Genomic DNA, 27,787 nt, shown 5'->3' with positions numbered 1-27,787 from the left:
CACAAAAAAAATGGGAAAACTTATTGACTCGAGTATAAGCCTAGGGTGGGAAATGCAGCAGCTACTGGTAAATTTCAAAAATAAAAATGGATACCAATAAAAGTAAAATTAATTGAGACATCAATAGGCTAAATGTTTTTGAATATCCATATTGAATTAGGAGCCCCATAAGATGCTCCATACAAAATACGTTGCATATAATGCTCCATAAAGTTCATGATGGGCCCCATAAGATGCTCCATACAAAATACGCCCCATATAATGCTGCACAAAGGTTAATAATGGCCCCATAAGATGCTCCATATTAAAATATGCCCCATATAATGCTGCATAAAAGATTAATGATGGCCCCATATAATGCTCCATAAAAGTTGATGGCCCTATAAGATGCTTCATAGAATAATATGCCCCATATGCTGCTCCATAAAGGTTGATGGCCCAATAAGATGCTCCATAGAATAATATGCCCCATATGCTGCTCCTTAAAGGTTGATGGCCCCATAAGATGCTTAAAGGTTGATGGCCCCATAAGATGCTCCATAGAATAATATGACTCCGTATGCTGCTGCTGCAATTAAAAAAATAAAAATTACATACTCACCTGGCTAGGTGCCGGTGTCCTGAGCAGGCGGGGACACCGGGGCGCTATGGGGGCCAGGTGCCGGAGTCGCTGCTGGCTCAGGCCCCCGGCACTTGCGATATTCACCTGTCCCCGTTCCACTGCCACGCACCTCTGTGTCTTCCGAGTCTCTGCAGTGACTGTTCAGGCAAAGGGCGCGCACTAAACACATCATCGCCCCCTCTGGCCTGAATGTCACAGCCAGAGGACGCGAAAGACACATCCCAGCGGTGGAACGGGGACAGTTGAATATCGCATGGCTCACCCTCCCCCTTAGGCCTCTTTTCCACTTGCGAGAAAAATGGACGAGTGCAATCCGATAAAAAATCGGATTACACTCGGACCAATGTTATTCAATAGGTGACATTCCATTTGCGATTTTTTGTTTTCTCAGCCGAAATCGGACTGAGAACAAAATGGCAGCATGCTGCGTATTGCTGTGATTCTCGGACGAGACTCGCCAATGCAAGTCAATGTGCGAGAAAAAAAACGCACAGCACTCGCACAGTTTTATAGGGGGGTCGTTACAGACGCGGGGATACTGTTATGATCCGGTGACCTTGGAGCAGCATGAAAACTTTCACTGGAGTAGGTGGTAACAATACTGACCGCAAATCCTGATCTTAACACCGCAACTAGAAGTAGCCGTGGGGTGTACCTAACAAACCTGTTGTGAATTCCGCTCTTGGGCTCCCTCAGGTGGTTGTAAGTGGCACTTTTGTGAGTTCTGCTCTTGGGCTCCCTCCGGTGGTTTTAAGTGGAATGGCTGCTCCTTGGATTTAGCAGTCTGCAGCTGCTTCCACTGATTGTCTTTCTGCTCGGCTATTTATGCCTGGCTCTTTCCTTCAGCCAGTGCCACTTGTCAATGGTTCCTGGTTGGATTCACATCTCTCTTGGATTTCCCTGATATCCTGACCAGTTCAGCAAAGATAAGTCCTTGCTTTGCTCTTTTCTGTCCACATGTTGTGGACTTATTCGTTCTGTGCATTCTATGTTTTGTCCAGCTTGTCAGTATGGATTAATTCAGTTAAGCTGGAAGCTCTGGGAAGCAGATTTACCCTCCACACCTTTAGTCAGGTGTGGAGATTTGTGTAAACTCTGTGTGGATTTTTGTAGTTTTTAATACTGACCGCACAGTATTCTATCCTGTCCTATCTATCTAGCCAGACTGGCCTCCTGTGCTACATCCTGGTTTCATTCTGTGTATGTCTTTTCCCTCTCCGCCTACAGTCATTACTTGTGGGGGGCTATCTATCCTTTGGGGATTTTCTCTGAGGCAAGATAGTTTTCCTGTTTCTATCTTTAGGGGTAGTTAATTCTCAGGCTGTGACGAGGTGCCTAGGGAGTGACAGGAGCATCCCACAGCTACTTCTAGTGTTGTGTTGAGCTTAGGGACTGCGGTCAGTACAGGTACCACCTCCTTCAGAGCTCGTCCCATGTTGCTCCTAAACCACCAGTTCACAACAGTACAAGTGGCCAAAAATGAATTAAATGCATCTCAAAAAAAGGCTAAAAAAATTCTGAGCCATTTTTTTTTCTGTGCTCTGTTTTGTCTTTTTTTCCCTCTTGATCTCTGGGTGGTTCAGGATTTATGCTCTGGCATGGATGTTCAGGGTTTGTTTTCTCGTGTGGATCAACTTGCTGCAAGAGTACAGAGTATCCAAGATTATGTTGTCCAGACTCCGGCTTTGGAGCCCAAAAATTCCTACTCCTGATTTGTTTTTTGGGGACAGATCCAAGTTTTTGAACTTTAAAAATAACTGCAAATTGTTTTTTGCTTTGAAACCCCGTTCTTCTGGTGATCCCATTCAGCAAGTTAAAATCATCATATCCTTGCTGCGTGGTGACCCTCAGGACTGGGCATTCTCCCTTGAATCAGGGGATCCGGCATTGCTGAATGTAGACGCATTTTTTCAAGCGCTCGGATTATTGTATGACGAACCTAATTCTGTGGATCATGCAGAAAAAACCCTGTTGGCCCTGTGTCAAGGTCAGGAAGCGGCAGAATTATACTGCCAGAAATTTAGGAAATGGTCTGTGCTCACTAAATGGAATGAGGATGCTCTGGCTGCTATTTTCAGTAAAGGTCTTTCTGAAGCCCTTAACCCTTGTCAGGCTGCATAATTTTACAACCTTAACAGGCTGCATAGGTACAATTGTACCTTCACATATACCTCCACTGTGGGAAGACTTTACTTGGTTTCAGAAACTAAAGTTCATTCAGCTACAAATGTTATGCTGATATCTATTGTTCAGTGTTGTTACTGGTCACTTATGTTGCTGTCAATTAAGTTAATTCAAACTGGGAGTGGCTTCTACTTGTCTTCCTGCCTCCCTCCTCTCATTAGCCATTTTGCTGTTCATCTCATTGCTGTGAGCACACATTTCTAGGCTTGTGAAGTCTTCAATTTCTTGGAAACGAAGGTAGGAAAGTCTCACAGCATCTAACAGCCAGTTATACCTTTATTCTCATTATGTGGGGACAGAACAGTCAAATTGTCTTTCAGCCTGGACTTGGCTTACATATATTTTGTATGAAACTTATCACTATAGGTATAATTTTTATACGAAAAATGGATAATAATTAGTATCTACATATTGTTTTACGATGTTTTATTTATATTCAGCACAAAATACGAAGCCAAAATTCATCTAGCAAGTCATCATGAGTGATAGTAATGCTGGATCTAGTTTCCGCCATAATCCAAGAAAACGTGTTTGCAGGTTAGTATAATTTTGTGAAAAGCCAATAATGTAGTATTTCGGAAAATTATTTATTTTACATTTTTTCATATTTACAGATTTACGTCTGACGAAATAATGCGAATGCTAGAAGAATCTGATTCTGAGCATGAGGATGAACCATATGTTCCATCTGATGATGAAAACTATGTACCACAAGTGGATGTTACTGAAGAAGATTCAGACATTGAACAAGAAATGGTCATAGAGCATGAAAATGAATACGAATCAGACGAAAGTGTTGAGGATGATTCTGTGCCTCAAAGTGCAGGCGACATTTGGACTGCTAAGGATGAAACTCAATGGTGCAGTAATCCACTGCCAAATGCACAAACAAAATCTCGTAATGTCCTACGACAAAGAGGTGGCCCTGCAGCAATCAGCAACCTATATACAGCAAAAGAGCTATTCAAGTCCATCATGACTCCCGAGATGTGTGACATCATATTACGGGAAACGAATCGAAAGGCCAAGAGAGTTTGTGATGCTTACAACAACGAACTGGTACAACGTTTTCCTGATTCTTCCAAACGGCCACCACAAAAAACATTCAAGCAATTTACTGAAACTGAACTTCATGCATTTTTGGGCATACTGATTGCTGCTGGTGTGCACAGAGCCAACAAAGAGAATCTGGAGGAAATGTGGAATGTTGCTGCTCTGCCTCTTATACGTGCAGCCATGTCTCGTGACCGCTTCAAGATGATACTCAGATTTATCAGGTTTGACAACGAAAATACACGTGCAGAACGTGTGCAAACAGATAAAGCTGCACCAATACGGGACATCTGGACAATGCTGAACAGTAATCTGGAGAGAGCCTACAAGCCATATCATTGTATCACCGTCGACGAGCAATTATTTCCATTTAGAGGTCATACTAAATTTACCCAGTATATACCTTCAAAACCAGCTAAATATGGCATAAAGATTTTCTGGGCTTGTGACTCATCAAATGCCTACCCTTTACAAGGTCAGCTCTACACTGGGAAACCAACTGATGGTCCTCGACAAGTAAACATTGGAGAACGAACAGTATTGGACCTAGTGAGCTCGTATAAAGGCTCTGGAAGAAATGTCACCACCGATAACTTCTTTACAACCATGGAACTAGCTAAGGTATTGAACTCCTGGAACATGACACTAGTTGGTACAGTGAGAAAAAACAAAAGGTTCCTACCTAACAACATGCAGCCTGCCAAAGAAAGGCCTGTATACTCGACAAATTTTGCCTACAATCATGATGCAACAGTCTGTTCATATGTACCAAAGAAGAACAAATCAGTCGTGCTTCTATCATCTATGCACATGACGGGAGAAGTTGAAGAGACACTAGCAGCCAAGCCAGAGATAATAAAATACTACAACATAACAAAAGGTGGCGTTGATGTTATGGATAAAATGTTGGGAGAGTACACTGTGAAACGACGAACATCACGTTGGACTTTGGCATTTTTCTACAATATGATTGATGTCAGTGGGTTAGCATCCTACATCATCTACAGAGAACACAATCCAAGCTTCAGGGCAAAGGATCAACGAAGAAAGTTCCTGAAAGATCTCGCAAATCAGCTGTGTATGATTGCAATTGAAGATCGTAGTACAAACAAAATGATAATGAGAAACCATTTTCTTCGAGGTGCAGTAGAAATGGTGCTTGGACGATGCATTGTGGTAGCATCGCAGCCAGCAGCTGGCCCCAAAATACCTCATGGTAGTCGTGGACCCTCCCCTGTTGTTGGTAGTTGCTATGTCTGCAGAGACCTGAGGCGAAAACAACGCAAGACTAGAAAGTCTTGTGTGGTTTGTGTGAAACCCATTTGCGATGAACACTCTGTAGCAAAGCCAACATGCATTACTTGCAAAGAAAATCAATAAAAAAAAAGTTTCTTACATTTTCTTTTATAATGTAAATGAACAGTTTTTTACTTGTTTATAATAGTTAAATAGCATTATCATTAAAAAAAAATTTATGCTTTTTCCCTTGCATTATCTTCATTCAAAATATATGAGGTACATTTGTACCTATGCAGCTTGTTATGGATGCAAAAAGATCTCGACCCCTTATCTCGGAAGCGGGTGGAGATATTTTATTGAAATTTGGCCAATATATTCTGGACCAAAAATGTAGAGATGTCACGAAATTTCAGCCCTCTACGTCTTTTCAAAAAAAAGTTATTGCAATTTTAAAACGGAATAGTTACAATTGTACCTATTCAGCCGGATAAGGGTTAAAGATGTTATGGTGGGCTTCCCTACGCCTGCTGGTTTGAGCGAATCTATGTCTCTAGCCATTCAGATTGATCGGCGTCTGCGCGAGCGCAAAGCTGTGCACCATATGGCAGTGTCCTCTGAGCAGAGTCCTGAGCCTATGCAATGTGATAGGATTTTGACTAGAACAGAACGGCAGGAATTCAGACGTCAGAATAGGCTGTGGTTTTACTGTGGTGATTCTGCTCATGTTATTTCTGATTGCCCTAAGCGTACTAGGAGGGTCGCTAGGTCTGTTACCATCAGTACTGTACAGCCTAAATTTCTTTTATCTGTGACCCTGATTTGCTCATTGTCGTCCTTTTCTGTCATGGCATTTGTGGATTCAGGCGCTGCTCTGAACTTAATGGACTTAGAATTCGCCAGGCGCTGTGGTTTTTCCTTGCAGCCTTTGCAGAGCCCTATTCCTTTGAGGGGCATTGATGCTACACCATTGGCCAAGGATAAACCTCAGTACTGGACGCAGATGACCATGTACATGGCTCCAGCACATCAGGAAGATTGCCGTTTTCTGGTGTTGCATAACCTGCATGATGTTGTTGTACTGGGTTTTCCATGGTTACAGGAACATAATCCGGTGCTGGATTGGAAAACTATGTCTGTGACTAGTTGGGGTTGTCAAGGGGTACATAGTGACGTTCCTTTGATGTCAATTTCCTCTTCCCTCTCTTCTGAGGTCCCTGAGTTTTTGTCGGATTTCCAGGATGTATTTGATGAGCCCAAGTCCAGTTCCCTTCCTCCACATAGGGACTGTGATTGTGCTATTAACTTGATTCCAGGTTGTAAGTTCCCTAAGGGCCGACTTTTCAATCTGTCTGTGCCAGAGCATGCCGCCATGCGGAGTTATGTTAAGAAATCTTTGGAGAAGGGGCATATTCGGCCGTCTTCGTCACCATTGGGAGCGGGTTTCTTTTTTGTTGCTAAGAAGGATGGCTCCTTGAGACCCTGTATAGATTATCGTCTTCTTAATAAGATCATGGTCAAATTCCAATACCCCTTGCCTTTGCTTTCTGATTTGTTTGCTCAGATTAAGGGGGCTAGTTGGTTTACTAAGATTGACCTTCGAAGGGCATATAATCTTCTTCGTATTAAACAGGGTGACGAATGGAAAACTGCATTTAATACGCCCGAAGGCTATTTTGAATACCTCGTGATGCCCTTCGGGCTCTCTAATGCTCCATCTGTGTTCCAGTCTTTCATGCATGATATTTTCCGCAATTATCTTGATAAATTCATGGTTGTATATTTGGATGATATTTTGATTTTTTCCGATGATTGGGAGTCTCATGTGAAGCCGGTCAGGATGGTGTTCCAGATCCTTCGTGATAATGCTTTGTTTGTGAAGGGGTCTAAGTGCCTATTCTGAGTTCAGAAGGTCTCTTGTTTGGGTTTTATTTTTTCTCCCTCGTCTATGGAAATGGATCCTGTTAAGGTCCAAGCTATTCATGACTGGATTCAACCCACATCTGTGAAGAGCCTTCAAAAATTTTTGGGCTTTGCTAATTTCTATCGCCGTTTCATTGCCAACTTTTCCAGTGTGGTTAAGCCCCTTACTGATTTGACGAAGAAAGGCGCTGATGTGACGAATTGGTCCTCTGCGGCTGTTGAGGCCTTTCAGGAGCTTAAACGCCGATTTACTTCTGCCCCTGTGTTGCGTCAGCCGGATGTTTCTCTTCCTTTTCAGGTTGAGGTTGACGCTTCTGAGATTGGGGCAGGGGCCGTTTTGTCTCAGAGGGATTCTGATGGTTCTTTGATGAAACCGTGTGCTTTTATTTCCAGAAAGTTTTCGCCTGCGGAACGCAATTATGATGTCGGCAATCGGGAGTTGTTGGCTATGAAGTGGGCGTTTGAGGAGTGGCGACATTGGCTTGAGGGAGCTAAACACCGTATTGTGGTCCTGACCGATCATAAGAATCTGATTTACCTTGAGTCGGCCAAGCGGCTAAATCCTAGACAGGCTCGATGGTCCCTGTTTTTCTCCCGTTTTGATTTTGTGGTCTCGTATCTTCCGGGATCTAAGAATGTTAGGGCCGATGCCCTCTCTAGGAGTTTTTCGCCTGATTCTCCTGGAGTCCTTGAGCCGGTTGGCATTCTTAAGGAGGGGGTGATTCTTTCTGCTATCTCCCCTGATTTGCGGCGGGTGCTTCAGGAATTTCAGGCTGATAGGCCTGACCGCTGTCCAGTGGGGAAGCTGTTTGTTCCTGATAGATGGACAAGTAAGGTAATTTCTGAGGTTCATTGTTCAGTGTTGGCTGGTCATCCTGGGATTTTTGGTACCAGAGATTTGGTTGCTAGGTCCTTTTGGTGGCCTTCCTTGTCACGCGATGTGCGTGCTTTTGTGCAGTCCTGTGGGACTTGCGCCCGGGCCAAGCCTTGCTGTTCCCGCACTAGTGGGTTGCTTTTGCCTTTGCCGGTCCCTGAGAGGCCGTGGACGCATATTTCCATGGATTTTATTTCGGATCTTCCTGTTTCCCAGAAGATGTCTGTTATCTGGGTTGTTTGTGACCGGTTCTCTAAAATGGTCCATCTGGTACCTTTGCCTAAGTTGCCTTCCTCCTCAGATTTGGTTCCATTGTTTTTTCAGCATGTGGTTCATTTGCATGGCATTCCGGAGAATATTGTCTGACAGAGGTTCTCAGTTTGTCTCTAGGTTTTGGCGGGCCTTATGTGCTAGGATGGGCATTGATTTGTCTTTTTCTTCGGCGTTTCATCCTCAGACTAATGGCCAAACTGAGCGAACTAATCAGACCTTGGAAACCTATTTGAGATGCTTTGTGTCTGCTGATCAGGATGATTGGGTGGCTTTCTTGCCGTTGGCCGAGTTTGCCCTTAATAATAGGGCTAGTTCGGCTACTTTGGTTTCACCTTTCTTTTGTAATTTTGGTTTTCATCCTCGTTTTTCTTCGGGGCAGGTTGAGCCTTCTGATTGTCCTGGTGTGGATTCTGTGGTGGACAAGCTGCAGCAGATTTGGACTCATGTGGTGGACAATTTGACGTTGTCTCAGGAAAAGGCTCAACGTTTTGATAACCGCCGTCGGTGTGTTGGTCCCCGGCTTCGTGTGGGGGATTTGGTTTGGTTGTCTTCTCGTCATGTTCCTATGAAGGTTTCTTCCCCTAAGTTTAAGCCTCGGTTTATTGGTCCTTATAAGATTTCTGAAATTATCAATCCGGTGTCTTTTCGTTTGGCTCTTCCAGCCTCTTTTGCCATTCATAATGTTTTCCATAGATCTTTGTTGCGGAGATATGTGGTGCCCGTTGTTCCCTTGGTTGATCCTCCTGCCCCGGTGTTGGTTGAGGTAGAGTTGGAATATGAGGTTGAGAAAATTTTGGATTCTCGTTTTTCGAGGCGGAGGATTCAGTATCTTGTCAGATGGAAGGGTTATGGCCAGGAGGATAATTCTTGGGTTGTTGCCTCCGATGTCCATGCCGCCGATTTTGGTTCGTGCTTTTCACTTGGCTCGTCCTGATCAGCCTGGGGGCTCTGGTGAGGGTTCGGTGACCCCTCCTCAAGGTGGGGGTACTGTTGTGAATTCCGCTCTTGGGCTCCCTCAGGTGGTTGTAAGTGGCACTTTTGTGAGTTCTGCTCTTGGGCTCCCTCCGGTGGTTTTAAGTGGAATGGCTGCTCCTTGGATTTAGCTGCTTCCACTGATTGTTTTTCTGCTCGGCTATTTATGCCTGGCTCTTCCCTTCAGCCAGTGCCACTTGTCAATGGTTCCTGGTTGTCTTCACATCTTTGCTTGGATTTCCCTGATATCCTGACCAGTTCAGCAAAGATAAGTTCTTGTTTTGCTCTTTTCTGTCCACATGTTGTGGACTTATTCGTTCTGTGCATTCTATGTTTTGTCCAGCTTGTCTGTTATGAAAGGTAATTCAGTACCACAATGGACATAGAGGTCAGCGCACATACAGTGACCTGGCAATAACCCAAAAAACAAGAACGAGCTCTGAGACGTGGGAACTCTGTTGACCGCAATCCCTAATCCTCTCCAACCACACTAAAGGCAGCCGTGGATTGCGCCTAACGCTGCCTATGCAACTCGGCACGGCCTGAGAAACTAGCTAGCCTGAAGATAGAAAATAAGCCTACCTTGCCTCAGAGAAATACCCCAAAGGAAAAGGCAGCCCCCACATATAATGACTGTGAGTTAAGATGAAAAGACAAACGTAGAGATGAAATAGATTTAGCAAAGTGAGGCCCAACTTTCTGAACAGAGCGAGGATAGGAAAGGTAACTTTGCGGTCAACACAAAACCCTACAAAAACCACGCAAAGGGAGCAAAAAGACCCTCCGTACCGAACTAACGGCACGGAGGTACACCCTCTGCGTCCCAGAGCTTCCAGCAAGCAGAAAAAAAAACAAATTGACAAGCTGGACAGAAAAAAAACAGCAAACAATAGCAAAGAGGAACTTAGCTATGCAGAGCAGCAGGCCACAGGAACGATCCAGGAGGAAACAGGTCCAATACTAGAACATTGACTGGAAGCCAGGATCAAAGCACTAGGTGGAGTTAAATAGAGAAGCACCTAACGACTTCACCACATCACCTGAGGAAGGAAACTCAGAAGCCGCAGTACCACTTTCCTCCACCAACGGAAGCTCACAGAGAGAACCAGCCGAAGTACCACTTGTGACCACAGGAGGGAGCTCTGCCACAAAATTCACAACACTTGTCAGTATGGATTAATTCAGTTAAGCTGGAAGCTCTGGGAAGCAGATTTACCCTCCACACCTTTAGTCAGGTGTGGAGATTTGTGTAAACTCTGTGGACTTTTGTAGTTTTTAATACTGACCGCACAGTATTCTATCCTGTCCTATCTATCTAGCTAGACTGGCCTCCTGTGCTACATCCTGGTTTCTTTCTGTGTATGTCTTTTCCCTCTCCACTCACAGTCATTACTTGTGGGGGGCTATCTATCCTTTGGGGATTTTCTCTGAGGCAAGATAGTTTTCCTGTTTCTATCTTTAGGGGTAGTTGATTCTCAGGCTGTGACGAGGTGCCTAGGGAGTGACAGGAGCATCCCACAGCTACTTCTAGTGTTGTGTTGAGCTTAGGGACTGCGGTCAGTACAGGTACCACCTCCTTCAGAGCTCGTCCCATGTTGCTCCTAAACCACCAGTTCATAACACAAACCCTAGATACCTCATCACAGCAGGATTACTAAATACCCCTATAGATGGAAATAGGAATTCTACTTTGCCTCAGAGCAGACCCCCAAAGGATAGGCAGCCCTCCACAAATATTGGCTGTGAGTAGGAGAGGAAAGACACACACAGGCAGAAAACAGGATTTAGCACAAGAGGCCACTCTAGCTAAAATAGGAAAGGTTAGGACAGAGTACTGTGCGGTCAGTATTAAAACCCTTCCAAAAATATCCACAGCAGATTATATAGAAATGCCTCCATCTAACTAAAGACGAGGAACGTATATCTGCAACTCCAGAGACTCCTATACTCAGAGCAATACAATAAAAAAACAAGCACACAGCTTGTGTGCCATAGAAAAAGAAACAGACACTTATCTTTGCTGAATTGGCAGCTAAGCAGGAGAAGCCAGACAGAGGTCCAACACTTCCCAAGAAACATTGACAACTGGCAAGGACTAATGAGTCCTGCAAACCTAAATACCCCAGTCAGAATTGCAATCAGCAGATACTCCTGTCCAGGACTGCAGCCCAGGGACAACTGCATTACCAACTACAACCACAGGAGGGAGCCCAAAAGCAGAATTCACAACAGGATACCAAATATGTGTACTTTTATTGTTTAGATTTTTTTTACACTTAAATAATTTTTTATTGATAGAATAAATATAGATTTTTTAATTATTATTTTTTATTATTTTTTAAATATTTTTACAATTATTTAAAACATTTTTTTTATTCATTTTAACATTTACACTACGTCCCAGTATGGGACAATCATTTTGTGCAGGCTGATCTCTTCATCTCTATTGAAGCTATCAGCGCTACATGTATTTTACACTGACCTGAGAGACTTCCTGGTCATCACTGTGCATGACATGAGGTCTCTCAGCTCTGGAGACCAGGTTGTCGTCATGACGATACCGGATCTCCATGGCAGCGATCGGGACCCCTGGGCGTGCTATGGGGTCTCCGATCCAAAGGCAAAGGGGCTGTCAGCCCCTGTGTCGGCTGCAGAACGCTGCAATCATGTTTGATTGCAGTGTTTCGGGGGTTAAAGTGTCGGGAGCTGTCTGTGACCGCTCCTGGCACTTAGTGCCATGTATAACTAATCCCACACCAATATAGGTGGGAAGAACGAAGAGATCCCATTATAATAACCAAATGTGTATTAATGTTAATTTAAAATAACAATAAAAAAGCAAAATAACCGTAGGGGACACCGAAAGACAAGGCAAAATATCAATAATCCATACTCAATAATACTCAGATAATATCAGTGGTTATTAATCTCCAGAAAAATAATGGTAGGTAATTAGCATAATTGCTTAGTATATCCAGTACATATAGCGGTTACAGATCTCCATATACCCGCCATGGAGCATCATAACGATCACCAACACAGTGGCTGAATCTAGGATAGGTATTGGTTACAGGACATCCTAAGTTAACCGTACTGGAGTAAACATATAGCGGTCACATATTCCCATATACCCACAATGGGGCCTAATAACAATCAGTAACACAGTGGTTATATCTAAGATAGATAGTAATAGCAGGGAATCCTGAACCACCCACACAAGGAGCAACCTAACTTACCAAAGCCTCCATAGAAGAAATAAAGAGATGGTATTACCTTGCACCAGATGGCGTCCCCTCACCCCGACGCGCGTTTCGCCTCCTGCTTCTTGCGGGGGCGTGCCGTGGTGAGAGGCAACCGTGCTTTATATGTGAGAGGTGAGTGTACGGAAAAACACCAGCAGCTGACGGCGCATTGCGTGTGGCTCCACCCCCAAAATGACGCGCTTCCCCTCGCCGCTCAGTGATACGCAAGCACCAGCTATGCGTGTCAGTGTGAGAGCGTCTAAGGGAGTGACGGGGGGCTGAAGTCACTGCGCATGCGCACCTGCCTGGTGTTGAGCGGTGAAGGAATCAAATAACCCAGCGGCAGAAAAAGGAGGAAGAAAAGAGAAGAAAAGGGGGAAGTGAATCTTGCCCCATGCAGGCATCTACTATGGAGGACAGAGAATGAACTTCAATCCAATATTGCAGCCAGCATGCAGCCAGCGGGTAAGGAAAGGGTGAATCAAACACCCTAAAACTCCGCCCATATGACCCAAAACCAGTCCCGCCAAATTCAGGTGACAGGTTCCCTTTAAGGCCCAGATCACATGGACGGAGACAGGTCACATGGAGAAATAGAAACATTGCTAGAAAATGTGTTACTTTATCATCATGAGGGCAATTCAGAAATCTCATGCGCACAGACTGTTTTTTTTTGTCCTTAGTATTTTGTGCCCTTGCATGTCACTTTCAGTGTTTTGTCCATGTTTTTCACCCATTAAGGCCAGCCTCACACTCGCAGTATGTGGTCCATATTTTACATCAGTATTTGTAGCCAAAACCAGGAGTGGGTGATAAATACAGAAGTGGTGCATATGTTTCTATTTATATTTTTCCTCTAATTGTTCCACTCCTGGTTTTGGCTACAAATACTGATGTAAAATACTGACCAAATACTGATAGTGTGACGGCAGCCTAAAAGTAATGGGTGGTGAAAAAGCGCTGCAAAAAACGCAGGTATCAGGTTTTGCTCTGATTTTTTTGTGCCAAAACCTCATGAAGTAGAGTCAAATATTTTTTTTGCACTAAACTTTATCAGGCTGCAGAAGAGACAAATGTAGCAGAAAATAAAACGCACAAAAAAAGTGCAGCAAAAAACATGAAAAGGCAGCTTCTTTCCTGACAAGAGAGCAGATTTTGCTGCAGACAAAAACGTTTAGTGTGAACATATGCTTAAGCAATTGTAACAGGAGTAGTGGTGGAACCACTGTGCTGTGGACTGAGGAGAGCCTTGAGGGGCATAATTAGGCGAACACCTGACTCCTCATTAGAGTCCCTGATGGTGGGGTTAGACTTGGCTACATATGGATGCCAGGTGCTACTCCAGAACAGACCTCAGACAAAGGGCAGGGAGCTGGAATGGCATCAAAAGGGCAAGCTTGGCTGGTACAGGCAGGCATAGCAGGAATACAGGAACAACAAGTGCTTGCAGGTATGACTGGTATACAGGTGCAGGCAGGTACATCTGGTATACAGGCAGATAAAGCTGGTATACAGGCTAGTACAGGCAGGTAATGGAAGATAAACTAGGACAGGGGACCAGAGAATTAGGAAGTATGTAAACAAGCAGAGTGAACGTGTTTCCTAGAAACCTCACAACAGGTGGCAGTGTCTTAAATAATAAGTGTCTCCCAGCCATTGGCATGAGCTGTCTTCCTAAGCTCAGTGACCTCAGGAGAAAGCAGCAAGAAGAGCACGCATGGTCTGAGGGCCGGGGCGGTGAGTGAGTTGATGTCCCTGCCCGGTGAATGGAGGATGGGAGGCATGCAGGGATGTCGGCGCTACAGCAATTACTTAAATGAGAAGAAATGGCCATAGCTGTAGAAGGAATTTTCCAATTCAATCCATTGATAGACTTTGTAAGCGTTTTCTCTCTTTTATTCCTTAGGAGGTCTTCTAGTTCTGATTTCTAAAGACAACCTGGCAGTGTTTGATTCCACTTTAGGCTGGTTTCACACGTCAGTGGCTCCGGTGACAGTTTCCTCACGTACCGGAGACACTGACTCACGTAGACACATTGAAATCAATGTGTCTCTGCACATGTCAGCGTGTTTTCATGGACCGTGTGTCCGTGTGCAAAACACGGAGACATGTCGGTGTTCGTGGGAGCGCACGGATTACACGGACCCATTAAAGTCAATGGGTACAAAACACGTACCGCACACGGACGCTGTCTGTGTGCAGTCCGTGTGCCGTGCAGGAGACAGCGCTACAGTAAGCGCTGTCCCCCCCACATGGTTCTGAAGCCGCCATTCATATCTTCTCTCCAGCAGCATTCGCTGGAGAGAAGATATGAATAATCCTTTTTTTTCTTTTTCTCGTGTTTAAAATAAAGATCCCTGTCCCCACCCCCCTCCCACCCCCTGTGCGCCCACCCACTGTTAATAAAATACTCACCCAGCTCCCTCGCAGTGTCCTGTCCTTGCCGCACCTTCTCCTGTATGAGCGGTCACGTGGTGCCGCCGATTACAGTAATGAATATGCGGCTCCACCTCCCATAGGAGGTGACACTGTGACACTGATGTGCCACATAAACGCACGGGCACACGGACACGGATAATTCCGGTACCGATTTTTCCGGTACCGGAATCATCTGGACGTGTGAGACTGCCTTTAGGGTCAGCAAACATGTGTCTTTCCATTTAGGAAGTTACCTTTTGTATGGTTAGACTTGAGAATAGAGAATTGCATGCAAGACATAGCAATGAAGCCTTGAATAGTTCCTTGAATACTAATAAATGGAAATGGTGTTCACATCTGGTATCTTTCATTTTATCTTTTTATACAGGCACAGCTTTCTCAAGCTTTGAGTGGAGTTTCTGATAAAGCAAAAGAAGCCAAAGAATTCTTAGTTCAGCTAAAGAACGTACTGCAACAAATCCAGGTATTATCTTTCTGTTCTTTACAGAAGTTCACCCAGATAATAACACAACACACCATGCATTGAGAAAAAAAGACAGAGCTTCCTCTGTTGATCAGTTACTGTTGATTTCCTGTCTGAGGGCTTGTAGAAATTGCAGGAACGCGGGATGTCATCACGGACAGGAGGCAGATCAAGAGTTAAAAGTTTTATTTAATAACAAGCGCACTCCACGCAGGGAGTAATAGGTTGCACGGTAGTGATAGGGAATGGGACAGAACTGGGAGAGTGGCAGGTTATGACAGGGACGAACAATAGTTTAGTAATTAAAGAGGTGAAACCTATCAGACTGTAGTCTTCTTGTGTGCGGCATCTCAGGGTTCCAACTGTGGCACCGACAACAGCGGCACATGAAGTCTCGATGAAGTCTGTGACGGATGGGGATCCAACAGTGGCACCGACAACAGCGGCGCGTGACATCTAGACTTAGTCTTTTAGGAGAGAGTAGCTTTCCCGTACCTACGTGTGTCTGGCACGGTACTGAGTCCAATGTGTGAAACTGCAGGATCAGGACTTAGCTCCGCAGTGTACACGAATCCTGGGTAGCAGAGCACTGGCCTAGACGCCTGTCTCTCACGATGTCGCACACCCGAGCAGTCTCCGGCGTCAAGTCTGAGTCACCTCCAAGCACGGAGGATAGCGGGGAATTGCTGGTTAGTCGTCCACCAGCGGTGGACCTGTATGCAGGGGTACTGTCGAGTCGGCCTGCGCAAACGGATTGCTCTGCACTCAAAGCAGACACAGCACCCGACTCATCACTTAGCTTTCCTGCAGGGGCTCTGACTCTTTTCCCACGCAGAGCACTATTTATCTTGGCCCTGCCTACTAGAGTCAGATGCAAGGGTTCATCCTGGAATGAAAGTCTTCCCTCCTGCAACATGGGTGACAGCCCTGGCAGTTATTACGGCGGTGGCATCAGAAAGGTACCCCCATACTGGTTCTTCCTCTTACAGGCTCATGCTCATCATCATGAAAAAAAAACGGTCCGATTTCTGTCCTGAAAAATGGGACGAGTGTCATACAAGTGTCATGCGATTTTCATGCAAGTACAATCTGATTTTAACACCTAGCATCCGATTTACATCAGTTTTATATGTGAATGTGATCCAACTGCAATGCACTTTTAACATGAGCTTTTACATAGAGCAATTCTCTGTCATTTACACATCATTTTCTAAGGAAATATTCTTCAAGATATATATGAATCAGTAGCGTAACTACAGGGGGGCAGAGGGTGCTGGCGCCCCGGGCCCGGTGCTCTGAGGTGGCCCACCCAGAGCTACGCTACTGTAACTGTATTGGCGCTACGCTACGCTCCTTCTCCCATCATCCCCCTGTTAGTGTCGGCATCTGATGTCGCTGACACTGACAGCGGGAGCGATGACGTCACTGCCCGGAGCCCGCTGTCAGGACATCAGCGGGAGCAGCGCAGGAACCAGGAAGAAGAGAGGTGAGTATTTTTTTGTATTTTTTTTGTGGATGCTGCTGCCTTATTACAGGGTCTGCCTGTGGGGATCTGCCGCCTTATTACAGGATCTGCCTGTGGGGATCTGCCGCCTTATTACAAGGTCTGCGTATGGGGGTTCTGCCTTATTACAGGGTCTGCCTATGGGGGTGCTGCCTTATTACAGGGTTTGACTATGGGGGTGCTGCCTTATTACAGGGTCTGCCTATGGGGGCTGCCTTATTACAGGGTCTAACTATGGGGTGCTGCCTTATTACAGGGTCTGACTATGGGGGCTGCCTTATTACAGGGTCTGACTATGGGGGTGCTGATTTATTACAGGGTCTGCCACCTTATTACAGGTTCTGCCTATGGAAGTGGGCCTTATTACAGGGTCTGCCTATGGGGGTGCTGCCTTATTACAGGGTCTGACTATGGGTGCTGCCTTATTACAGAGTCTGACTATGGGGGTGCTGCCTTATTACAGGGTCTGCCGGCTTATTACAGGGTCTGCCTATGGGGATACTGTCTTATTACAGGGTCTGCCTATGGGGGTTCTGCCTTATAATACAGAGTCTTCCTATAGGGGTACTGCCTTATTACAGGGTCTGCCTATATGGGGGTGCTGCATTATTACAGTGTCTGCCTATGGGGGCTGCCGTATGCTATATAGTCTGCCTATGGGGAGTGCATTATACTATATTGTGGACTATTTGGTGCATTATGCTACTTTATATGGAGGTTATCTAGGGGGCCATCATACAGTATGGAGATTACAGTGTGGGGTTCATTATACATTGTTGGAGCCATCGAACAGTTTGGGGATACTAAGGGATACTAAGGAGTCAGTATACTGTGTGGGTGGTACTATACAGTGAGGGGACATTATACTGTATATAAAAGAGCATCATGTGTATAGAGGAGCTGAACATGGGGAGACTCGGGACATTATTAAATGTAAAGTGGGCACTTATTGTTATGAGGAACTCAGGTTACTCTGGCTATCAAAGGGGCACATAGGGCAATATTACTTTCTAGGGGGCAAAATATGGGCACTGTTTTCTAGGGCACTTGCACCTGGCATTACTATATTGTAGAGAGTTGCTTTAGAATTTAGAGGGCACAGCAGGTGCAGTAATAGGGACACATACGGCAGCAGCGGCTCAGTATTGGGGTATCAGGTGGAGTAATAGGGACACATACGGCAGCAGCAGCAGTTCAGTATTGGGGTATCAGGTGCAGTAATAGGGACACATATGGCAGCAGCGGCTCAGTATTGGGATATCAGGTGCAGTAATAGGGACACATACGGCAGCAGCAGCTCAGTATTGGGGTATCAGGTGGAGTAATAGGGACACATACGGCAGCAGCGGCTGAGTATTGGGGTATCAGGGGCAGTAATAGGGACACGTACGGCAGCAGCGGCTCAGTATTGGGGTATCAGCAGGATGAGGAGTTTGTGCATGTTGCGAATAGATGGTGATAGGGCTAGAATGTGAGAAGTGAAATGTGTCTTTGTTGTACTGTATTCTCTGCAGACGAGTTGTAGCTGGAAGAAGTTGTCATGTCGTTGTGGACCAGATGGAAAAGACGGGAAAAATGAACGATTCCATCAGAAAGAATGTCAGCGGTAAGACATTATCTGTAACTGTGCAGTGATCTGTTATATGCTTTGTAGTGCTGGTATCTACCACTGACCATATGGCGGTAATATCCATATTGGTCTTTATATAGAGATTATCTTCAGTAACAGCGCAGTCATCTGCTGAGGTTCTCCTCCAGTATTAGGGCGCGTCACCGAGTTTTAATCAAGGTTACCTGGTTAGGAGCCCACTCAGAAGTTTCGCCCCCCCGAACCAAAACCCTAGCTACGCCTCTGATATGAATAGATAGATAGATAGATAGATAGATAGATAGATAGAAATATATATATATACAGTACAGACCAAAAGTTTGGACACACCTTCTCATTTAAAGATTTTTCTGTATTTTCATGACTATGAAAATTGTACATTCACACTGAAGACATCAAACTATGAATTAGCACATGTGGAATTATATACTTAACAAAAAATTGTGAAACCAACTGAAATTATGTCTTATATTCTTGGTTCTTCAAAGTAGCCACATTTTACTTTGATGACTGCTTTGCACACTCTTGGCATTCTCTTGATAAGCCTCCAGAGGTAGTCACCGAGAATGGTTTTCACTTCACAGGTGTGCCCTGTCAGGTTTAATAAGTGGGATTTCTTGCCTTATAAATGGTATTGGGACCATCAGTTGTGTTATGCAGAAGTCTGGTGGATACACAGCTGATAGTCCTACTGAATAGACTGTTAGAATTTGTATTATGGCAAGAAAAAAGCAGCTAAGTAAAGAAAAACCAGTGGCCATCATTACTTTAAGAATTGAAGGTCAGTCAGTCCGAAAAATTGGGCAAACTTTGAAAGTGTCCCCAAGTGCAGTGGCAAAAACCATCAAGCGCTACAAAGGAACTGGCTCACATGAGGACCGCCCAGGAAAATAAAACAAAGAATCACCTCTGCTTCTGAGGATAAGTTTATCCCAGTCACCAGCCTCAGAAATCGCAGGTTAACAGCAGCTCAGATTAGAGACCAGGTCAATGCCACACAGAGTTCTAGCAGCAGACACATGTCTACAACAACTGTTAAGAGGAGCATTTGTGCAGCAGGCCTTCATGGTAAAATAGCTGCTAGGAAACCACTGCTAAGGACAGGCAACAAGCAGAAGAGACTTGTTTGGGCTAAAGAACACAAGGAATGGACATTAGACCAGTGGAAATCTGTGCTTTGGTCTGATGAGTCCAAATTTGAGATCTTTGGTTCCAACCACCGTGTCTTTGTGAGACGAAGAAAAGGTGAACAAATGGATTCATAGTTACATAGTTACATAGTTATTAAGGTTGAAGGAAGACTATAAGTCCATCTAGTTCAACCCATAGCCTAACCTAACATGCCCTAACATGTTGATCCAGAGGAAGGCGAAAAAAACCCATGTGGCAAAGAGTAAGCTCCACATTGGGGAAAAAAATTCCTTCCCGACTCCACATACGGCAATCAGACTAGTTCCCTGGATCAACGCCCTATCAAGGAATCTAGTGTATATACCCTGTAACATTATACTTTTCCAGAAAGGTATCCAGTCCCCTCTTAAATTTAAGTAATGAATCACTCATTACAACATCATACGGCAGAGAGTTCCATAGTCTCACTGCTCTTACAGTAAAGAATCCGCGTCTGTTATTATGCTTAAACCTTTTTTCCTCCAAACGCAGAGGATGCCCCCTTGTCCCTGTTTCAGGTCTATGATTAAAAAGATCATCAGAAAGGTCTTTGTACTGTCCCCTCATATATTTATACATTAAAATAAGATCACCCCTTAGTCTTCGTTTTTCCAAACTAAATAGCCCCAAGTGTAATAACCTATCTTGGTATTGCAGACCCCCCAGTCCTCTAATAACCTTGGTCGCTCTTCTCTGCACCCGCTCTAGTTCAGCTATGTCTTTCTTATACACCGGAGACCAGAATTGTGCACAGTATTCTAAGTGTGGTCGAACTAGTGACTTGTATAGAGGTAACATTATGTTCTCCTCATGAGCATCTATGCCTCTTTTAATGCATCCCATTATTTTATTTGCCTTTGTAGCAGCTGCCTGACACTGGCCACTGAATATGAGCTTGTCATCCACCCATACACCCAGGTCTTTTTCATTGACGGTTTTGCCCAGAGTTTTAGAATTAAGCACATAATTATACATCTTATTACTTCTACCCAAGTGCATGACCTTACATTTATCCCCATTAAAGCTCATTTGCCATTTATCAGCCCAAGCTTCAAGATTACATTAATCATCCTGTAATATAAAATTGTCCTCCTCTGTATTGATTACCCTGCAGAGTTTAGTGTAATCTGCAAATATTGAAATTCTACTCTGAATGCCCCCTACAAGGTCATTAATAAATATGTTAAAAAGAAGAGGGCCCAATACTGACCCCTGTGGTACCCCACTGCTAACCGCTACCCAGTCCGAGTGTGCTCCATTAATAACCACCCTTTGTTTCCTATCCCTGAGCCAGCTCTCAACCCACTTGCACATATTTTCCCCTATCCCCATTATTCTCATTTTATGTATCAACCTTTTGTGTGGCACCGTATCAAAAGCTTTTGAAAAGTCCAAATACACTACATCCACTGGGTTCCCTTGGTCCAATCCGGAACTTACCTCTTCATAGAAACTGATCAAATTAGTCTGACATGAACGGTCCCTAGTAAACCCGTGCTGATACTGGGTCATGAGGTTATTCCTCTTCAGATACTCCAGCATAGCATCCCTTAGAATTCCCTCCAGGATTTTACCCACAGTAGAGGTTAAGCTTACTGGCCGATAATTTCCGAGTTCAGTTTTTGTCCCCTTTTTGAATATTGGCACCACATTTGCTATACGCCAGTCCTGTGGTACAGACCCTGTTATTATGGAGTCTCTAAAGATTAAAAATAATGGTCTATCAATGACTGTACTTAATTCCTGCAGTACTCGAGGGTGTATCCCATCCGGGTCCGGAGATTTGTCAATTTTAGTGATTTTTAGACGCCGCCGCACTTCCTGCTGGGTTAAGCCGGTGACATTTAATTGGGAATTTTTATCACTAGTCATTTTGTCTGCCATGGGATTTTCTTGTGTAAATACTGATGAAAAAAAGTCATTTAGCATATTGGCTTTTTCCTCATCCTCATCCACCATTTCACCCAGACTATTTTTAAGGGGGCCAACACTATCATTTTTTAGTTTCTTACTATTTATGTAGTTAAAGAATATTTTAGGATTATTTTTACTCTCTCTGGCAATGAGTCTCTCTGTCTCAATCTTTGCTGCCTTGATTTGCTTTTTACAGAATTTATTTAATTTTTTGTATTTATTTAATGCCTTATCACTACCTACTTCCTTTAATTCTCTAAATGCTTTCTTTTTGTCACTTATTGCTTCCCTTACAGCTCTATTTAGCCATATTGGTTTCCTCCTATTTCTACTATGTTTATTCCCATACGGTATATACTGTGCACAGGTCCTATTCAGGATGCTAATAAACGTCTCCCATTTTCTTTGTGTATTTTTATGTCTCAGTATATCGTCCCAGTTAATTGCACCAAGATCCTCTCTCATCCGTTAGAAATTTGCCCTCCTGAAATTTAGTGTCCTTGTAAGCCCTCTACTACAAATCTTATTAAAGGATACATGAAAACTTATTATTTTGTGATCGCTATTTCCCAAGTGACCCCTAACCCTTATGTTTGATATGCGGTCTGGCCTGTTGGTTAATATTAGGTCTAGCAGTGCCCCCCTTCTTGTTGGGTCCTGAACCAGTTGTGAAAGGTAATTGTCTCTCATAGTTGTCAAAAACCGATTACCTTTGCTGGAACTGCAGGTTTCTGTTCCCCAATCTATTTCAAGGTGGTTGAAGTCCCCCATAATAATGACTTCTCCTTGAGTCGCAGCTTCATCTATTTGCTTTACGAGGATATTCTCCATTGCTTCCATTATTTTTGGAGGTTTATAACAAACCCCTATCAGTAATTTATTATTTTTTCCTCCTCCCCTTATCTCCACCCACAGGGATTCTACATTTTCATTAAATTCACCTATATTTTCACGCAGGATGGGTTTTAAGGACGATTTTACATACAGACACACCTCTCGCTTATCTGTACGGACATTTCTGAACAGGCTATAGCCTTGCAAGTTAACAGCCCAGTCATGGCACTCATCCAGCCACGTTTCAGATATCCCCACCATGTCATAATTATGCTCCAACAACATTAGTTCTAATTCGTCCATTTTGTTGGCGAGGCTTCTGGCATTAGTATACATGCACTTGATGTTCCTCTCTGTACCTCTATTCTTTCTTAAATTATTAACTGTTCTAACCCCACCCCCCATGCCACCGCCACCCCCAACTTCCTTATTTGTGCCCAGGTCTCTGTCTGCACTATCTTCCCCTCCTATAAATTGAATACCCTCCCCCCCAATTCCTAGTTTAAACACTCCTCCAACCTTCTAGCCATTTTCTCCCCCAGCACAGCTGCACCCTCCCCATTGAGGTGCAGCCCGTCCCTAGCGTAGAGCCTGTAGCCAACTGAGAAGTCGGCCCAGTTCTGCAAGAACCCAAACCCCTCCTTCCTACACCAATTCTTGAGCCACTTATTAACCTCCCTAATCTCCCGTTGCCTCTCTGGCGTGGCATGTGGTACAGGCAGTATTTCGGAAAATACCACGTTGGAGGTCCTTGCTTTCAGCTTGCGGCCTAAATCCCTGAAATCATCTTTAAGGACCTTCCACCTACCTCTAACTTTGTCATTTGTGCCAATGTGCACCATGATCGCTGGGTCCTCACCAGCCCCTCCCAATAATCTGTCCACCCGATCAGCGATGTGTCGGACTCGAGCGCCAGGTAGGCAGCACACCATTCGACGATCCCTGTCTTTGTGACAGATTGCCCTATCTGTTCCCCTAATAATTGAGTCTCCCACTACCAGCACCTGTCTGGCCTGCCCTGCTCTCCTATTTCCCTCCTTACTGGAGCAGTCACTCCTCCGGCTTTCAGAGGACATGCCTGGTGCAGCAGTGCTACCCCTGTACTGTCACCCCCCTCATCTGCCAACTTAGCAAACTTATTGGGGTGTTCCAGATCAGGACTAGCCTCCCTAGCACTCTTCCCTCTACCCCGCTTCCTAACTGTCACCCTGCTTGCTACTTCACCATCCTGCAGCTCCATCCCACCATCCCCCCCTCATCTGTCCCATTGAGCGTCTGCTCTGTGAGCAGAAGACTCCTCTCCATATTGTCTATGGATCTCAGTGTTGCCAGCTGCACATTTAGATTCAGAATCTGGGTTTCCAAATGCACAACGTGCTCACATCTCGCACAGCAGTATGCACCCTCGATCGGCTGCTCAAGGACTGCATACATGTGGCAAGATGTGCACTGGATGGCATTAACAAGAGTGGAGCACATTTCCTAATGAGGATTGCACCAGACAGAAAAGTTAAATAAAAAATAAAAAAAATAAATACAAAGTATTAATAAGTAACAGGCAGCAATTCAGTAATTCCTCCCCTGGAAACTCCCTGAATCCAAAGTCACTGAATCACAAGTCACACTTACCGCCGTCCACACTTACGCTCAGGCCACACTCAGCTCGCTCACACTTGCTATGCTGAAGATTTATAGATTTTTTTTTCTTTCTCTAGTTCCCTTAACAGCAATCCACCTTGCTGTTCAAATGCACTTCCAAAACCAGATTCTACCTGGTTCCCACCGTAAAGCATGGAGGAGGAGGTGTGATGGTGTGGGGGTGCTTTGCTGGTGACACTGTTGGGGATTTATTCAAAATTGAAGGCATACTGAACCAGCATGGCTACTACAGCATCTTGCAGCGGCATGCTATTCCATCTGGTTTGCGTTTAGTTGGACCATCATTTATTTTTCAACAGGACAATGAGCCCAAACACACCTCCAGGCTGGGTAAGGGCTATTTGACCAAGAAGGAGAGTGATGAGGTGCTACGCCAGATGACCTGGCCTCCACAGCCACCAGACCTGAACCCAATCAAGATGGCTTGGTGTGAGCTTTACCGCAGAGTGAAGGCAAAAGGGCCAACAAGTGCTAAGCATCTCTGGGAACTCCTTCAAGATTGTTGGAAGACCATTCCGGGGGAGTACCTCTTGAAGCTCATCAAGAGAATGCCAAGAGTGTGCAAAGCAGTCATCAAAGCAAAAGGTGGCTACTTTGAAGAACCTAGAATATAAGACATAATTTCAGGTGTTTCACACATTTTTGTTAAGTATATAATTCCACATGTGTTAATTCATAGTTTTGATGCCTTCTGTTGTGAGTTCTGCTTTTGGGCTCCCTCCGGTGGTTGTAGGTGGTAATGCAGTTGTTCCTGGGCTGCAGTCCTGGACAGGTGTATCTGCTAATTGCAATTCTGACTGGGGTATTTAGGTTTGCAGGACTCATTAGTCCTTTCCAGTTGTCAATGTTTCTTGGGAAGTGTTGGATCTCTGTCTGGCTTCTCCTGCTTAGCTGCCAATTCAGCAAAGATAAGTGTCTGTTTCTTTTTCCATGGCACACAAGCTGTGTGCTTGTTTTTTGATTGCATTCGTGCTCTGAGTGTATTTGTCTCTGGAGTTGCAGATATACGTTCCACGTCTTTAGTTGGATGGAGGAATTTTTTGTATAATCTGCTGTGGATATTTTTGGAAGTGTTTTAATCTTGACCGCACGGAACTCTGTCCTATCCTTTCCTATTTTAGCTAGAGTGGCCTCTTGTGCTAAATCCTGTTTTTCTGCCTGTGTGTGTCTTTCCTCTCCTACTCACAGCCAATATTTGTGGGGGGCTGCCTATCCTTTGGGGTTCTGCTCTGAGGCAAGATAGTATTCCTATTTCCATCTATAGGGGTATTTAGTCCTCCGGCTGTGACAAGGTGTCTAGGTTGTTAGGTACATCCCACGGCTACTTCTAGTTGCGGTGTTAAGATCAGGATTTGCGGTCAGTATAGTTACCACTTACTCCAGTGAAAGTTTTCATGCTGCTCCAAGGTCACCAGATCATAACAGCCTTCAGTGTGAATGTACAATTTTCATAATCATGAAAATACAGAAAAATCTTTAAGGCTAGTTTCACACTAGCGTTTACCTGATCTGCGGCGGACTTCCTCCATGAAGCCCCGCCCTCCGCTGCACCTCCACTGCTAGCCACGCCTACATCTGCATGCGTCCCGCATGCGGCCTGCGTACCTATATTTAACATTAGGTATGCAGGTCGTGCAGCTGTATGCGGATTGTGCCGCATGCGTCGTTTTGACGATGTGGAAAAAAATGCTACAGGCTGCGTCCTACGCTGGTTGCCGCATCGTCAAAACGACGCATGCGGCACCATCCGCAGATCAGGTAAACGCTAGTGTGAAACTAGCCTAAATGAGAAGGTGTGTCCAAACTTTTGGTCTGTACTGTAAATATATGAGTGAGATATATAATGAGTGCTTTATGTGTGAAGTTTACTGTACATGTTTTTTTTTAATAAATAAATTCCTTTCAGAAAAAGAAGGTGTGGGATCCCCCATGTCCCCCATGGCGGCAATTCATCTATCGCATACAGTAAAATCACACTGACAGGTTAGAATAGAATAGATACAGTGGGGAAAAAAGTCTGCCACCAATTGTGCAAGTTCTCCCACTTAAAATGATGAGAGAGGCCTGTAATTGACATCATAGGTAGACTACAACTATGAGAGTCAAAATGAGAAAACAAATCCAGAAAATCATCTTGTCTGATTTGGCAAGATTTATTTTGCAAATTATGGTGGAAAAAAAGTATTTGGTCATTAACAAAAGTTAATCTCAATATTTTGTTATATATCCTTTGTTGGCAATGACAGAGGGCAAACGTTTTCTGTAAGTCTTCACAAGGCTGGCACACACTGTTGGTGGTATGTTGGCCCATTCCTCCATGCAGATCTCCTCTAGAGCAGTGATGTTTTGGGCCTGTCGCTGGGCAACACGGACTTTCAACTCCCTCCAAAGGTTTTCTATGGGGTTGAGATCTGGAGTCTCGCTAGGCCACTCCAGGACCTTCATATGCTTCTTACAAAGCCACTCCTTCATTGTCCTGGCAGGGTGCTTGGGATCATTATCATGCTGTAAGACCCATCCACGTTTCATCTTCAATGCTGTTATGAAAGGTAATTCAGTACCACAATGGACATAGAGGTCAGCGCACATACAGTGACCTGGCAATAACCCAAAAAACAAGAACGAGCTCTGAGACGTGGGAACTCTGTTGACCGCAATCCCTAATCCTCTCCAACCACACTAAAGGCAGCCGTGGATTGCGCCTAACGCTGCCTATGCAACTCGGCACGGCCTGAGAAACTAGCTAGCCTGAAGATAGAAAATAAGCCTACCTTGCCTCAGAGAAATACCCCAAAGGAAAAGGCAGCCCCCACATAAAATGACTGTGAGTTAAGATGAAAAGACAAACGTAGAGATGAAATAGATTTAGCAAAGTGAGGCCCAACTTTCTGAACAGAGCGAGGATAGGAAAGGTAACTTTGCGGTCAACACAAAACCCTACAAAAACCACGCAAAGGGGGCAAAAAGACCCTCCGTACCGAACTAACGGCACGGAGGTACACCCTCTGCGTCCCAGAGCTTCCAGCAAGCAGAAAAAAACAAATTGACAAGCTGGACAGAAAAAAACAGCAAACAATAGCAAAGAGGAACTTAGCTATGCAGAGCAGCAGGCCACAGGAACGATCCAGGAGGAAACAGGTCCAATACTAGAACATTGACTGGAAGCCAGGATCAAAGCACTACTAGGTGGAGTTAAATAGAGAAGCACCTAACGACTTCACCACATCACCTGAGGAAGGAAACTCAGAAGCCGCAGTACCACTTTCCTCCACCAACGGAAGTTCACAGAGAGAACCAGCCGAAGTACCACTTGTGACCACAGAAGGGAGCTCTGCCACAGAATTCACAACACAATGCCCTTGCCGATGGAAGGAGGTTTGCACTCAAAATCTCACAATATATAGGACCATTCATTCTTTCATGTACATGGATCAGTTTTCCTGGTCCCTTTGCAGAGAAACATCCTCAAAGCATGATTTTGCCACCCTCATTCTTCACAGTAGGTATGGTGTTCTTTGGATGCAACTCAGCATTCTGTCTCCTCCAAACATGTTGAGTTTTGTTTCTACCAAACAGTTCTACTCTGGTTTCCTCAGACCATGAAATTTTCCCAATACTCTTCTGGATAATCCAAATGCTCTCTAGCAAACGTCAGACGGGCCCAGACATGTACTGACTTAAGCAGGGGGACACGTCTGGCATTGCAGGATCTGAGTGTCTGGTAGCGTAGCGTGTTACTGATGGTACCTTTGTTACGGTGATCTCAGCTCTATGCAGGTCATTCACTAGGTCCCCCCGTGTGGTTCTGGGATTTTT

The 27,787-nt window shown here is 44.6% G+C and overlaps 1 protein-coding gene across 2 annotated transcripts in view; it reads left to right on the top strand.

Annotated features, from left to right (window-relative positions):
- The window catches only part of TRIM67 (tripartite motif containing 67), a 483,887-nt gene that overhangs the window by 117,614 nt on the left and 338,486 nt on the right, over positions 1 to 27,787 (top strand). For both annotated transcript variants that reach the window (XM_069769348.1, XM_069769347.1), the window contains exon 2: positions 15,186 to 15,281. In XM_069769348.1, coding sequence (XP_069625449.1) covers positions 15,186 to 15,281 — 96 coding nt within the window. The remainder of the gene's footprint in view (positions 1 to 15,185; positions 15,282 to 27,787) is intronic.

Source organism: Ranitomeya imitator, chromosome 5, assembly GCF_032444005.1.
Source record: "Ranitomeya imitator isolate aRanImi1 chromosome 5, aRanImi1.pri, whole genome shotgun sequence".
Lineage (NCBI taxonomy): Eukaryota > Metazoa > Chordata > Amphibia > Anura > Dendrobatidae > Ranitomeya > Ranitomeya imitator.
This window is presented reverse-complemented; position numbering and strand designations above follow the sequence as displayed.